Source organism: Theobroma cacao, chromosome 5 (assembly GCF_000208745.1).
Source record: "Theobroma cacao cultivar B97-61/B2 chromosome 5, Criollo_cocoa_genome_V2, whole genome shotgun sequence".
Classification (NCBI taxonomy): domain Eukaryota; kingdom Viridiplantae; phylum Streptophyta; class Magnoliopsida; order Malvales; family Malvaceae; genus Theobroma; species Theobroma cacao.
This window is the reverse complement of record NC_030854.1, coordinates 29359124-29375608: the sequence shown is the minus strand read 5'-3', so window position 1 is coordinate 29375608 and position 16485 is coordinate 29359124. Positions and strand designations below refer to the sequence as shown.

The following is a 16485-nucleotide window of genomic DNA, read 5'->3' as shown; positions in this document are numbered from 1 at the left end:
AATTGCGAGTGAGAAAGGATGTGGACACGTCACCTGCCTTGCCTCCCTTAAAAGCTCACCCAACCGAATGTTATGCCTGTGAAGTACAACCTCCCCACGCGCCCATTCCCTCCGTATTCTTTCTTTTTCTTTTTTTCATGGTATCCAAATGAAAAAAGAGTAATTTTTCTCTTTTTATTTTTATCAAAATAAACTGGTTTTTAATTATATTTTTTAAATGTTTTCATTAATTATATTTTACAAAATCTATACAGTAAAACTATTTCATTCATAGTTTTTAAATAAAATTATAAATATAAAATAAAAAAAGGTCAAAAATTAAAAATTTTGATAAACAAAAAGTCGACGAATGACAATTTTATTAGAGTAGAAGTGTTAAAAAGTATTATTATTATTTCCTTTTTAATGCCAGTTTAGTTTATTTAGAGGTTCCATTTGTTTAGTTGGTTAAAGCTAATGGATTAATGAAAAAAATTAATGAGGATCTGCTGTAAGGTTACCATCTGATAATTACCCCTGACGACTTGTCTAGTAGGTAAGGAAAAAACTGGATTGCTTTGTTATAGCTTAACAAGGCTTATCCTTTGCTTTTCCAAAATCTATAACCAAATAAATTTATTTATGTTTTTATGACTATTAGTTTTTTGAGAGAAAAAAAAAACAAAAAGATTGTATGTATAGTGGTCATCTATTTTTTGATTGTTGGGTTTGACTCAACTTTGGCTTATTACAGAATTCAATTTGATTAATCGATGCGATATGATAAAGAAAAAAAAAGAAATTTTTTTACTTAGGAAAATGTGATATGAACTTAATTTTTTGAACATGAAATACATTCATTTGTAATTATTCGAAATAATCGAATGAGTTGAAATTTTTGATATATTAAATTATTTATCATATTATGTTATCTATTTTAGAAGTTTGAATTTTTTCGATAATTATATTTATGGGTAATATAATAAATGAATTTAACTCTTATTTCTTCAAGTTATTAGATTATATGACTCGCTAAATAATGGACCATTCATGGGGGGAATTATTATGTCAAGAAGGTATGAAAATTCATAGGATAAGATTGTAAAAACCAAATAATACGTGGCAAACACGTCATTGACTTAAGATTTCACCAATCTACACATTTTAAAGAGTAGTTTAGAAGGAACAAACATAGGAGAGAGCACCACAAGTAATTTCCTAGGTAAGTCGAACTGCTGGCTGTCACAATCTTCCAAAAGGTGTGATGGAAACATCATGTTCTCAGGCAGCCTTTTTCAGCTGTAGACTTTTAAGATCCCACAGAAAAGAGTTTAGATTTCCGATTATTATTCTTATTACTTTGACTCAAAACTTAAGCTCATAAGTTAATATTCTATCGCAATCTAGCAATCATCTATTAATACGATATTATAATTATAATTAATTAATTAATAATCAATATAAAATTGAATTAAATCCACTTATGATTAGACTCCAATTTAAAACATCATGAGTTCGAATCTCTTTCATGTGTTTGATTTGTTAAAAACTCAAAATACATAATAATTTTAAAAAATTAATGATACATAAAATTGATTAAATTGAATATAAAATTTTAATTGTTTAAATATGCATTTGGAGATGTCAATAGATATTTTGTAATTGAATACTCTGTATTATCCAACCCCATTAAAAAAAGATTAGAGTACTTATAATTGGATTCAGACAGTAAAGCTATTACTTATCACAGGTTTGTATAAGGTTCAAACAGTGATCTTATGATATCTACTATTCAAATCCGATTATAAATAATAATTTTTAATATTTGTTTTAATTATATATATATTTTTGTTTATAAATTCCTTATAATTAATGTAATACTTACGAAAATTCATTAATTGTTCTAAATATGATTTCAAACATTAATTTATTTTTTTATGAACTAATTTTTATTAATAATATACATAAAAATTATTTTAAAATTATTTCAATCATGTATTTAACAAGTAGTGTTTATGATATTCGAATATGAGTTCAGATAGCGATTTAAAAAAATTAATCAAGTATTTATTGAGTTTAGAATACTTAAAAAATAATAAGTACCTTATCTATTGACATCCTTCAAACTCTATAAGAAGGCAAAAGTAAATAAAAAAAATTGTTTTTCCTTTTTTTTTCATTTGGTTGTTGTTGAAGTGCTACCTGAGATCTGAAATAACAATGGTTAAGTTATAACTTTATTGGTTGGAAACAATTAAGCACAAACTCTCTTAAGTACATGATAGATTCATAAAAGCAAATATTTTAATGGAAGAAAAAAAGGAATTTTAAGTTTTTGAGCAGAAGGCAATGAGAAGAAAACAGAAAGTAATAATATATTAATATTACTTTCTTTTTCTTTTTATGTCACAATTGAGGAATCAAATCCCAAATGGGAAGCAAATTTATTTATTTTTAACATAAACTCAACTGAATGATACAACAAAATAATAAGAGCAAAAAAAAAAAGAAACATGTACTAATATAAAACAAGAAATATAAAAGAAGAAAAAAAAAAAGAAGAGAAAAAGAAAGCTGAACTGCACGCAGTAAAACTGCGTGTGCACAAAGTTGATAACCGAAGGGGCAGTTTCTTTTAAGTTCCCTTTCACTCATTTCTCTTCTTCTGCTGCCTTCCCTCTTAATATTACTTCACTTCCTCTCTCTCTCTCTCTCTCTCTGTAGGAAAGCAGAGTCAGAAAAGGGCAGATGAGTCGTCTTGCACCGTTATCAGAAGAACCCATAAACGAAGAAGACTCAGCAAACTGTTCAAAGAAAGGTTTGTCATGGAAAAACTGGCTCAAAACTCATTTTTCTCTTGTCTTTAACAAGAAGTCTGACCTTAAGATCCTCTTGAGCGTTTTGGGTTGTCCTCTTTTCCCTGTTTCAATCCTTTCGAAACCACCCATCAATGAGGTAAGCAAAACGTAATGCCTTCTCTTTAGCATTTTGCTATTGCTTGAAAGCTGAATATCTTCTTTTTACTTACTATTTCTTATGCTTGAAGTTTATTGGTCTTTGGCTCATTTGATATTAGATTCATGTGTTAAGGTTAGGACTCGTTGGAGCTTGTTTTTATGGGTTCTTTTTTTTTTTTGCTTTTTGTTTAAGAGGAAAAGTTAAAAAAGTATTATTATTATTATTATTATTATTTTCTTATTGGGGAAACAATGAAAAGTAACCAATGGCTTGGTGAAAAAGTGATACTGGCAAAGAGAACAAGATTGGGTTGGTTTTCCTTAGTGCCTCTCCTCTGATGTGCCCCCAAGTCCCCACTGGCATCCCACCATGAAAGCATCCAAAAAAAGTACACTACTAACAATTTTTTTTTGTGGGTCCATTTCTATAATTATGTTGAGTTGTGTAAAAAGCTATGCTATTTGTTTAATTAGAAGGTCCTATTGTTTTTCTTTTTTCTTCTTTTTCATTTCCTTAAAATGAACACACTCAAGATGGAATTACTTATAACAATTGGTGGGTCTTGATCCTTTCAATCATCTATTAGAGGATGTTTACCAAGGAATCATTGTTAAAAGTATCCAAATACCTTTGGCCTCCTCTAACTAGTTTCCTTCTTTTAAGGATGGACCCATTGAGTTATTATGTTAGATGGTTTGATAGAGTATAGTCTTTCAAGTATATTTTGTTAGGAGTTATAAGGAATGAAAACTTCCAAAATTGTAGGGCCAAGAAAATGAAAACAATGCGGCACTGATAACTGAGTCCAACTTTGGTCTTTTGCCTTTTCATGTTGGTATTAATTGCATCTTATACTCCATATGGCAGATAGTTTATCTTTCTCCATAACTTGAGACTGAAATTACTGAAGCGATTTTTAGGTTCAACTTAAAAAACCATCTTTAATTAAGAACCATACTTGTTGTTAGCAGGTATCTTCCTCGGCACAATACATTATACAGCATTTTACAGCAGCAACAGGATGCCGGAAATCAGAAGGGAGAGTGAAGAACATTTTTGTAACGGGAAAGGTAACAATGGCGATGGTAGATGAACTAGGTGCCACAGCTGGCTCAGTGGCTGGAGCTGCTGGGGTTGCACAAAAAGGCTGCTTTGTTATGTGGCAAATGGTACCTAATAAATGGCTAATTGAACTAGTTCTGGGTGGGCACAAGGTTGTTGCAGGTAGTGATGGCAATGTGGCTTGGCGCCACACACCTTGGCTAGGAGCGCATGCAGCCAAAGGTGGTGTTCGTCCTCTACGGCGGGCTCTTCAGGCAAGTAATGCCAATAGAAATCTTTGTTGGATTTATTTATATCTAATTCATTGTTATAAATGCATGGTCTTTTCTCATGGCTTTTAACTGCTAATAGCAATTACTGGTCCCATTTCTAAGCTTAAACTATTATTGGTCCCATTTGTTGGTATAAACAATTATTGTGGCACGTTTCCTTACTTTTTAATAATTTCTGAGCTAATTTAGATCTATGCTATCTTGACTTGTGGCTGTTTAGGTTTAGTGGGGCAACTGCTGTATATATGTAAAAATCGGATGAACTCTAGAGTGAAAATTATTTTGAGTTTTTTTTTATTTGTTTATTTAATTCTTTTGGGATAGGGGCTAATGTGCATGAGATCAGTTTATCAATGATATTTTTATGTCTTGACATATTTCCACTAAACCAAAAGTCTAATAATATAGGTCCTCTTGCGAATATTTGAATGTTGAATTGATGATATCAAATGCATAAGATGCTTGGTCTATGTTGCCATCTAATTTACTCTTATACGCGGGTATGTTGGAGAAAACCTTTTTGTAGTCATGTTTTCCATATAGAAGTCTAGCTGTTCCTGTTTATTCTGGAATGAGTATTACCTTAAACCAGATCCAACAACCCAAGATATCGGATATTGTTTCCCTGACATCTTCTGGGATATGAGATCAGTTAAATCATTCAGTCATTTTTAGAAAAGGGACTTTAATTTTATTGTTCATTCACATTGCACTTAATTGAGGATGCTACTGGTTGTGAAAACATCTGCTGTAGTAGGTTACCAAAATTTCCTTTTAAGTTGACTAATTAGGGATCATTATAGAAGTGTGAAGATGTAAATGAAAGGACGGTGATCTATTTCCTGGAGTGAAACTGTGAAAGTTGAATGTCTGAGACTAGAATCGGTTATTGCCTCATGCATTACTCCTGAACATTTTAACAATATTTTTACCAGCTTTCAATTGTGAAAAATCAAAAACACATTTGTTAGAAAAAGTAGTAATTTTGACGCAAAGTACCAATACCTAAATGTTGCTTTCGTTTGGAGATGGTCCCATTTTATGATGCATATCAAACAATTCATGTAGGGACTAGACCCTGTGGCAATATCAGCTGTATTTTCCTCAGCTCAGTATATGGGGGAGAAGCGAATCTCTGGCACTGATTGCTTTGTGTTGAAGCTGTGTGCTGATCAAGTGGACCTGGCTGATAGGAGTGATAGCACAGCGGAGATGATCAAGCATGTAATATTTGGATACTTCAGCCAAAGAAGTGGCCTGCTGGTGTTTCTAGAGGACTCTTACTTGACGAGGATTCAATCACCTGGAACCCACCCTACATATTGGGAAACCACAATGGCTACGAAAATAGAGGACTATAGGATTGTAGAGGGTGTCATGATTGCACACTCTGGTCAATCAAGTGTTATCATCACAAGATTCGGGGACAATTTGAAGGCAGGCCTCTCTGTTACTCGCATGGAAGAGATATGGACGATTGATGATGTCGCATTTAATGTCCCTGGCCTCTCCATCGATTGCTTCATTCCTCCTAAAGAAGTTCAGAAAGATTTTCCAGAGGAGAGCTTAGATTGGCGATTGCCTTTGCATCAATGATAATGGCTGATACTCCTTGCTACTAATTGTTGCTTCAACAAAAAGAAAAGCATTCATGTTGTTAACTTTGGCTGGAGTATGCAGTCTCATGTATTGGCATGTGTATATAAAACACATTATATATTTTTGGGTCCCAGTGTTTGCAACTCATAGAAGGCTTTGAATACATTTAACTGATTATGGAATCATCTTGTATCACTTCAAAGTATATTTGTGCAATTCATAGTAGCTTTTTTGTGATCTTCAGATCTTTGGAAATTTTGAGAAGTACGACTCTCTTGTTCTGTAGATCCTTCAAGTTTAAGGAATATCTTGTATATACTTAGTATGTTACTGACGGACCGTTTCACGGTTTTTGTGCTTGCCTCTATCATAAATCAAAATTTTGGCAAAACTAGAGCTTAGATCTTTGGAAAGCATTGGTTGCAATTTTTCATTGTTTTTTAAATTCTGGCACTAGCATTTGCTTTCTGATACTATTTTACTTGAAGTAGGTAAGAATGATTGCCTTCGAAATTTTCAACATGCAGTTGATGAATCTTCTGGCAATTCAAACTCTAATGACAAATGGCATAATAAACTAAGGGTTTCTTTTTATTGTTTCTTTTGAGTTAAAAAGAGTGGTGCACCATCTCACAAAAGCTGTCAGTGTGTTATCTTTTCTGTAGTCTCCACTACGGAATAGCATATATGAAAAGTGGACTTGATAAGTAACACTAGAGTTTTTAATTTATGAAGCTTGATACCTACACATAAGCTGCCTCTTCTCTCTCCTCAGTGACAGCCTTGGCAAAAGCACATGCCCCCCCCCCCCTAATGCATTTTTCTGACTAGTATAAGATTAAAGTACACAAGTTCAACAAAGCAGAATAAACAGTCCCCATTTTTAATCCCACTAAGCACACCATGACATATAGGCTTGAGGAGACATAAGAAAGGAGCAGGGCTCAACAAAAGTATAAATTAAACCTGTTGTATTTCTACTAGTGGAAAGGAGATTCTTTACAGATTACATTACCTGTCAGTATGTGGACTATGTGCATTAAACACGATTAGAATTTAAAGAACATTCTTAGTTAAAAGCAATTAACATAATTTGGATAAGCATTCTTGAAATAAACTCAAATGGTTCATTTATTTTATGTTTTTTTTTATGCATATGGAGGTTTATTGGATTTTTTAACACAAAAATATAATCCACTTATGTCATATTAAAAAAAAAAATTATTCACACTTCTTCTTTAAGATTCATTTTAAAGATCACCAAGTTTGAAAGCAATCAAATAGTAGTTCTTCTATACAATAGTAAAGATTTACAATTCCTAGTAAAACAAATATTAGAATTTAAAGATTTTACAATTTGACTACCTCTTTAAAATTTTATTTAATTTTTTTTAAAAAAGTAAATAAATAAAAACCAGTCAATCGACGTGTATGTGTATGACATGTGTTGTATATGTGGCATATACATTTGTACCACGTGTCAAATTCTATAAAAAAAATCTTATCAAAGAAATTCAAAAAATATTTAATTTCTTTTATCCATAATTCTAAGATAACCTCAAAATCATTTAATTTTTTTCATTAATATTTCTAAGATATCCTCAAAATCAGCATAGCATGAGATTATATGAATGGATTTGAAAAAAGAAAAAAAAGTGAATGAATGGTCGGGAAGTGAACAAAGAAGTTAATTTCTTTCATTCCGAATGTTATTTTGAAAAAATTATTTTTGATTTGAATAGTATTTGAAAAAAATAATTTTTGGCTTGAATATTAAAGAAAACAAAAAAAAAATAAACATTTTATCTTAATAAAAAAAGAAAAGAAGGCAATGCTATTCAATGACTTAGTTTTAGATGTTGCGCACATGTGATGATCCACACTAACTTGTAAGATATTGTTCGTTTTAGTTAGCTAATTTTACAATTTTATTTTATAAAAGATATTCACAGATTGAACATAATGTCAACTCTTAAATACTTAATCTCATTTTAATATCCAGTTGATGCAAAATTCATGATTGACATTCTCCATTGATATAATATTTATGGCTTTTATTAAAATTATGACATCCTCCACAATGTAAAATTAATAGCTTCTCGCTGAGATCATGACATCATCGTCCACTCTAATAAGGGCCTATCATTGTTAGTGACACATTGCTAGTACTACGAGATTGCTCATATACATATTGTCATGTTTTATAGCATTTTACAAAATATTATCTGCTTTTGACTTGTTGGTTTTATGCTTTTGTCTTTTAAAAAACCCCTCACCCAGATGAAGTGAACCCATAGGCAAGAAAAGCTGCACGTAAATATATCAAACGTGAGCATATTATAGTTTGATATGAAAGGATGAAGAGCTTTCATTTTATCATACCAGCAAAGAATGTTTCCTGTGGGTTTGAGCTGTTATAGCCGTTGGCTATCCCGCTTCAAAACCATTTATTCTCAAAGCACAGTCGTTTCATTCTCTTCCACCGCTACCACCACTGCCCCGCCTAACGAAAATGAGACGCCGTTGAGTCGACCCGCTCCGCCTCCGATCCGAGTCGCACTCACAGAGTCAGCAGGTCGAGGCGTGTTCGCCACTCGGAGAATCGGTGCCGGAGACACAATCCACAGTGCTAAACCCCTCGTATCTCATCCTTCTCTCGCTGCCATTAACACTGTCTGTTACTTTTGCCTCAAAAAGATAAAATCTTTTTCTGGGTCTCAACGTCAAGGCGTTTCCCTTTGCTGTGAAAAGTGCAAAGAAAGCTCTAAGGTTAAATGGTTTCTTTAATTTTTTTTGTTATTGTTTTTATATGGTAACAAATAAGTTGATAAATTGCCTTTCAAAAAAAAATTGATAAATTGAGTTTGGCCAAGTCTTTTAAGCGAGGACACCCGCCAAATGTTTGATCATTTAACTTCAAACCACTTTAAATTAAGAAAATTGGAATATTAAAGAGGCAACAAAAATAGTAATAAATCAATTGGCACTTTATTTTGTTTTAAATACTGAAGTATGAAATTTAATGATTAGTTTTATTTTTGGTCTTCTACTATTAATTTGTGGTTACTTCTCATTGGTTTTAGGTTTTTTATGATGTTGAGAAGAGAGCAGATTGGCTAGATTTTGATGATTATTGCAGGTAAGAAAGTTGGTTAGAAGCCTTTCACTAGAATGTCATTATAATTTTCTTGATTCATATCGACACTATGTGGCTCATTTCTTTGCTCTTTGATTTTTTAGGATAGATTGAATAATCTGCCAATGCTTACTTTGCAAGGCTTAGGTTGTGAAAATTTGAGGATATTAGGTTTGTGGAAGACCTGGATTTGTTTTTAAGGATTTCAATGATTAGCGAAATAGCAACATCTGATGGGGAGTGATTTCAGCAGTTTTCTTGTTGCGAATGGGATTAAAGAGAAAAACATAGAGATGACTGTGGATTGGTGTAAAGATGTTTAGCCTTGAATAGAATTAGGGCTTTAGAGAGGAACAGAGAGGGAAAGAAAGAGAAGGAAAGTGGGAGGTGAGAGAGAGAGCAAGGTATTCAGGCTTTAATATGTTCTTCATGCTTCTCTCTCAAATTCAATGCCTTAAAATCCTTCATTTTTCATCCCAAAGCCCAACACAAAGAGGTTTCAGGCAGATTATTGAAATCTGCTACATGATCATTCTATGCAACAATCTACAATGCATGTGTGCTAAGTGCTACCATAAAGGAGAACTCAAGCATTTGGCTCAATGATTAGTGCATGATCTCTCTATTTAAAAGAGTATGGGTTCGAATCCCCTTCCTTACAAAAAAAATGCTACCATAAAGGAAAAGAATTGCCTACTTGGCATCCTTTTGAGTATCCTACCATCAAAAGTTCTGTTGCTTAAAATGCAACAAAATGCACCATTGCAAGATAGCTTTTGAGGGCACGTAGTTATACCTATGATGATATATACTCTGAAGTACAAGTTTGATTAGGTTGGCACATAGTTAATATGTTTTTCATGCTGTTAGTTTTTTTTCTTTGAAAGAAAAAGTCCATTTAACTCAAAGAAAAAAAATTCATTTTACTCAATGAAGAAATCCATTTAATTAAGTGATTAGACAATTAAATTTGCTTACTATTATGTTCTGTTGCTAGCCAAAGTACAATATGTCGTCATGTGCGCTCTATTTCTTTGTAAATAGTATTTTCGATTCTGTTGTGCCTTAGAACCCTGCTATTCATGCTGGATACAAACCCTAATGCATTGCATGATATTTCGGAGCATTTACTTTCTTACTCCCAATTTTCTCTTTGTTAAGGACTGAAGGTATGAAATATCCCCTTTTGGTAAAGCGGTTAGCTTGCATGGTCATATCAGGAGCTGCACAAGCCAACATTGTTGACATACTTCAACCAGCTAGCTTAACTCAAGAGATGATTTTAAAGGTGAAAACCATTTTGGATAATAGCGATTTTAGAACTTCCCCAAATGAGAAGCATATTAATGGCAGATCACCTAGTATATAGCATAATTGGTAATCTGATTATAGTAGATTACACTGAGTAAAGTGGCTTTGGAAAAACTATTGTTGTTGCCTTCAAAGACAGCCATGTTCTCTATGTCAATTTTTTTTATATGTATGTGCTTCCTTTGCCTACATCTTTTAAGGAGATTCTGATCTTTACATCTGTCCTTCAATGTCAGAGGTATCCTGATTTCACTGTGCAAAAGAATTATTTTGTCTTCTCAGCCTTTTCATGATCAATACATACAAGATAACAGTTACTAGATATGCACTAATTCTTATGTCCATGATGAAAATTTTCAGATGGAAGAGGGATTTTGTTTGCTACAGAGTGCTTTCTCAAAGGCAAATATTAGAAAAGAACATACATCTTGTATCCCCCACTTATAAGAAATTAATGGTAACTTTTCCTGTTTCTTTTATAACGGTCCTATGCTGCCATGCTCGTTGTTTTCTGAGAAAATAGTTGTCTTTGACACCATAAAGTCTTAACCAAACAATGGTACACTGCTGTGCTTGCACGAATTCGCATCAATGCATTCCGTATTGACTTGGCTGGAGGAGTGTATGAAGATCTCCTTTCATTAGCTGCAGCCTCTGTAGAAGCTGAATCTGCAGTTGGAAATGCTATTTACATGCTTCCATCCTTCTACAATCATGATTGTGGTAAATTTTCTTGTTTATCTACTGGTAACTAGTGTCTTAAATGTGGTTCACTGTACATTTTTTCCCATGTTCATTTCTGAAGAGCCTTCTTCTTCTTCTTCTTCTCTGACTTTTCTTTTTTATAAATTGTTTATTGATGGGGACAGATAATTTGTCACTGTAAGAAATACTTTGTCAACCATAACCTTGATTCTGCAAGTTGAATTTTATGTAATGTGGTTCTCTTAAATTTTACCACCTCAACAGTTCAAACTAATCAATAGCCACAACCCTTCGAGGACCCAAGTTCAGAAATCTGCTTCCCATACTTGACTATCAAAAAGGGAAAAAAGGCTTGTGGTCTTGAAAATGTAGATGAGGCCATGAAAATTGTAATGAAGCCACTTTAAATTGTTGATTAAAAATAAGTACGTTATATGTGCTGAGGAAATGGAATGAATTAATATTATCCTGTGAGGTAGATAATTGTGCTTTAAAGAAATAACAATACTGGAATTACAGATCCCAACACACACATCATATGGATAGAAAATGCTGATGCAAACTTGAAGGCCCTCCATGACATTGAGGAAGGTTCGTCTCTTCTGCTGCTGGAAGAACTTTGGCTAACTTTATTATTGGCACCACAAAATCACACGAAAGGTATCCTGAATTCCTGATTCAATGACTGACATTTCTTCTTGGGAATCTTGTAGGTGAAGAGCTTCGGATATGCTATATTGATGCCAGTTTGAGTTGTGATGCTAGACAAAGTATCTTGTCTCAAGGGTTTGGTTTCAAGTGCAATTGTCTAAGGTGTTTGTCTGGTGATTAAGGGGTATATGATCTTTACCTCTGACCTATTGACTGTTTTTGTGCTTGCTCAGTAAGCTTTATAAGGATGCACTCATATGTCTGTTGTTTCTTTGACAGTTGTAAGAGGTTAGGGTAAAAGGATGCACTCTGTATTTCGTGTGTTTGTACAAGGCTGCTTGTATTCAGAGAGTTTCTTAGATCCCTAACGCGAAAACATTTAAATGTATAATTGCATTTGCAGGGAGTCGAACCAGGTCTATTGCTTGGAAGGCAATTATCCTAACGGTTTTGTATATTTCGTGACATTGCTGCTATACTCCTAAGATACCCTACACATGACAAAATTGTGGGGATCTTAATGTTGGTAGTTGTGATACTCCTTAAACAGCATGTTCAGAAAAGACTGACACATTAGCTATGTTGAGAAAATTTCATGCAGGCTACTATAAATGAATTGAACGCCCTGTGTGGTCAGGTATCCTTATATGGGTATGGGCTTCAATGAAATTACTAATAGCTACTAACCAGGATTTCAATACTATGAAAGAGTTGATTGGGGTGAACTTTTGTCAGGCAGAACAGTGTAATTGTTTATCTATTTACTCTTCATTTTATTTTGTGGGTTTGACATCTAGATGTCTTCTAAAAGGTTATAAAGCAGAAAAACACACAACTGGAATTGAAAAGTTATAACTGCAATGAGTTTTGACAATTCTAGGCATACAAGGGGCTAAAAGCGAAATGGTTATGGGGTTAATCCATGCCTGCCTACTCACTCCAGCCCCATTCTCCCACACCCTTTCTTTCCCTACATTTTTTAAATACAAACTATACCAAATAGTCAAGTGTAATTCACCAAGGACACATAATCAAAGAAGATCAAGAAAAAAGAAGTCCCGCCATCCTAGCCCCTGATGAGAAGTGTGATTGTTGAAGGAAATGGCATAAAGAGAACCTTTGCATGAAAACTCTCTTTAAATAAGATCAAATAAATATTAAAGTATACCTAATTCTCATCTCCTTCTCCCCTTAAATTCACCCCATTCTTCTTGCTGTTTTTAAAAACTCCTTTCAATCTCTTCTTATGATTCCAAACCAAACTATGTATCTTTCTTTTTCCTTTTTCTTGTAGGCTACAGTTAGTTTACTAGTGCTAAGTTGTTAAGCCAAACCATTTTCTTTTAACTACCAAAAATGCTTTAGTTTGTTGATCATACTTTTCTTTCTTCTCAACATCTTTTTTTTTCTTAGAACCTGATGGGGGCCTTGTTCCTCAATTCCTTCTCTGTTTCACCAAGCAAACTTGCAACAGTTTCCAATAATTGTAACTCATGGAGGAAGAAGAACATTTTTGTGCATTGCCAAGGAAGTGGCAATGCCGTAAAGACTAGTGGCGTTTCTTCAGTGTTGAGAGAAAGATCGAAAATGGTTAATGCTGATCGTGGTGCAACTGTTATGGACGCAGGAAGCTTGGTGATGTCACCAAATGGGAATAGTCAGGCAGATATTGCACTTAAAGATTTGGTGCCTTATGGAGGTTCAACTACTTCTTTAGTGGAGCTGCAAGAGGGCATTGGCATTGTTAAGTTTCTTAGAGGGAAGGATTTCTTCATTACCGGTTCAACTGGATTTCTTGCCAAAGGTATTTGCTTCTTTCTACTCATCACTTGCATTTTACTTCGATAATTAAGTTGACATTCTTAGTAGACAGTTTGTACGAAAAATGAGTATCTTTTATTCTTTCAAATCTTCTTATTTTATTAATAATATGCAGTTCTTATTGAGAAGATTTTACGAACTGTACCTGATGTTGGGAAGATATTTCTCTTGATCAAGGCCAAAAACAGAGAAGCTGCAATGGAAAGATTGAAGAGTGAAGTATGTTATGTATAATTGTGCCGTTTGTTGCTTATGCTGATTGATTCTTATATCTTCCAACCCTTTTTCCTTGTATTGAATCAAATTTTAGTTTGTGTTTTGTTTTAGATCATAAATGCAGAGCTTTTCAAGTGTCTACAGCAAACATATGGAAATAGTTACCAAAATTTCATGTTGAGCAAACTGGTCCCTTTGGTAGGAAATATCTGTGAATCTGATCTTGGCTTGGATGGTGATTTAGCTGATATGATTGCAAAAGAAGTCGACATAATTGTGAATTCTGCAGCTAATACAACTTTCGATGAAAGGTTATGGCCTTTAACATATCTCTAAGATTGTTGAACTGTTAAGAATAAGATCAGTATGTGTCATAGCAAATTTAATTAATCACTGTCGTTATGGAGTTGCAGGTATGATGTCGCCATAGATATAAATACAAGAGGAGCATGCCACCTCATGTGTTTTGCCAGGAAGTGCCAGAAACTTAAACTCTTTTTGCAAGTATCAACAGGCAAGTATCAAAAGCAAAATATGAACACCATGAGATTCGGGGAAATTTTTTTCAAGAATAACTGATTCCTAGCTTATCTGGCATCTATATAATTCTTGTACAATTTTTAGGTTTACTTGTGCTTTTTTTGATCCCAGAAGCAACTTGTATATAAACTTAAGGACTTCTAGTACTTTGCCGTTAAGCAGATTTGTTCTTTTTAACATGCAGCATATGTTAATGGCCAGAGACAAGGAAGAATTATGGAAAAGCCATTCGACATAGGAGATTGCATTGCAAGGGAAAATTTAATTTCTGAAACCACACCCAGATCCATACCTGAGTTAGATGTTGAACATGAGTTAGCATTGGCTTTAAATTCCAAGAAAGGTTTTGATGATACTGAAGTGGCTCACAAGATGAAAGAATTGGGTTTGGAAAGGTGACAATTCTCAGTCTCTTCTTTCCATCCTCAGGCATTCAAGTGGTTTAAGCTTGAGAAGGAGGAGAAAAGATTATAAACATTTAGAATCATAATACTCTTAATTTCTTACACACTTCTCAGAAAGAGTAATACAAATAATTTCTTTTCTACATTTCCTCTGTGATTAATGTAAGTTTTCTGAACGACACAAAATTGAGGCTTTAATCAAAGCACTGACATGATGATCAACACATGATCAGGGCTAGAAAATATGGATGGCAAGACACCTATGTCTTCACGAAGGCTATGGGAGAAATGATGATCAATAATATGAGAGGAGAAATACCAGTAGTGATAATTCGACCTAGTGTTATTGAGAGCACTTGCAAGGAACCATTCCCTGGATGGATGGAGGGAAATAGGTATCTCTTGTTTAACTTTTTATATGATGCAATTATTTTTGACAAAATTTGAGGTGCCCTTTTCTTTCTCTCTCAGGATGATGGATCCAATAGTATTATGCTATGGGAAAGGGCAGCTAACAGGTTTCCTGGTTGATCCCAATGGAGTACTTGATGTTGTAAGTAATCATTGTCTAATTCATACATCAATATTGGTACAAGTGCTTGATGAATTAACATTGGAAAGTACATCCACTCCTCGTTTTAATTTCAATCCCATGAAGGCTTCTTGTTTTCTTGCCGTGACGGATTACAGGTTCCAGCAGACATGGTTGTCAATGCAACCTTGGCAGCCATCGCAAGACATGGAGTGACCCCGAAACCAGATATTAACATCTATCACATTGCATCATCAGTTGTAAATCCATTGGTTTTCCAGGATTTAGCCAGACTACTCTACGAGCACTACAACTCCTCACCATTTCTTGACTCAAAGGGGAGCCCAATCCATGTTCCCTCAATGAAGCTGTTCAACTCCATGGAGGATTTCTCTGCTCACCTCTGGAGAGATGCTACTCAGAGAACTGGATTGACAGCTGTGGCATCTTGGAGTGGAAAGCTGTCTCAGAAGCTTGAAACGATATGCAGGAAGTCAGTGGAGCAAGCAAAGTACTTGGCTAATATATATGAGCCATACACATTCTATGCGGGAAGGTAAGTTACATTCTCTGTTGGGCCATGGATTTTACTGTGCTGGTATCTTGTTGACTTGTATCGTGTTGAGTCAACATCTTTTACTTGTTTACTTGTTTGGATTTGTTTCATTGTTGAAAAATAGAAACTGACAAAGATAAATTTCAAATCAACAAATGTCAGGTTTGACAGCAGCAACACTGAGAGACTAATGGAGATCATGTCTGAAGAAGAGAAGAGGAACTTTGGATTTGATGTGGGAAGCATGGATTGGAAAGATTATATAAAAAATGTCCACATTCCTGGTTTAAGGAGGCATGTTATGAAGGGCAGAGGGATGTGTACATAAGTCAATTCATAGATACAGTAGCTAGATCTGTCAAAAATTATGTGTGTAATAAATGAATGCCTTTTCATTATGTTACAAAAACCAAAGAAGGCAGAGAAGTCTTGCCTTCTTACTAGTGATGTAATTTAACCTTAGAAGGGATCTATCAGTAAAGTTTATCTTATTTAAAGCAATGTCGGTAATTTTTTATACAAGAAAATCCACTAGATTTATTAGTAAATGCAGGTCCAAGAGACTTTATTTCAATAAAACTAGTCTGATCATTCAACACTACTAGATTCACAGTCAAGCAAAAATAGTGCAATCATATTCATTTGTTGAAATCATGGAGCATAAGCTATGAAGGGCAGGATTTATATGTAATTAGCAAACTAAAGACTATGCTTTGTTAAATGCTAAAGTTTCTTTACCATTT

At 33.9% G+C, this 16485-nt stretch overlaps 3 protein-coding genes across 3 annotated transcripts; all 3 read left to right on the top strand.

The window, feature by feature from the left end:
* LOC18599191 lies at positions 2636–6113 on the top strand. The gene is made up of 3 exons (XM_007029043.2): positions 2636–2934; positions 3909–4253; positions 5340–6113. Exons 1-3 carry the CDS (start codon positions 2728–2730, stop codon positions 5865–5867), a joined length of 1080 nt encoding a protein of 359 aa, XP_007029105.2. The 5' UTR covers positions 2636–2727; the 3' UTR covers positions 5868–6113.
* On the top strand, positions 8063–12244 carry LOC18599190 (histone-lysine N-methyltransferase ATXR4). The gene is made up of 7 exons (XM_007029040.2): positions 8063–8639; positions 8954–9009; positions 10168–10294; positions 10678–10747; positions 10861–11040; positions 11542–11613; positions 11736–12244. The coding sequence occupies exons 1-7, from the start codon at positions 8262–8264 to the stop codon at positions 11852–11854; spliced, it is 1002 nt and encodes a 333-aa protein (XP_007029102.2). The 5' UTR covers positions 8063–8261; the 3' UTR covers positions 11855–12244.
* LOC18599189 (fatty acyl-CoA reductase 2) lies at positions 12995–16243 on the top strand. The gene is made up of 9 exons (XM_007029039.2): positions 12995–13477; positions 13610–13713; positions 13822–14021; positions 14124–14224; positions 14435–14645; positions 14888–15049; positions 15126–15207; positions 15345–15742; positions 15905–16243. Exons 1-9 carry the CDS (start codon positions 13093–13095, stop codon positions 16068–16070), a joined length of 1809 nt encoding a protein of 602 aa, XP_007029101.2. The 5' UTR covers positions 12995–13092; the 3' UTR covers positions 16071–16243.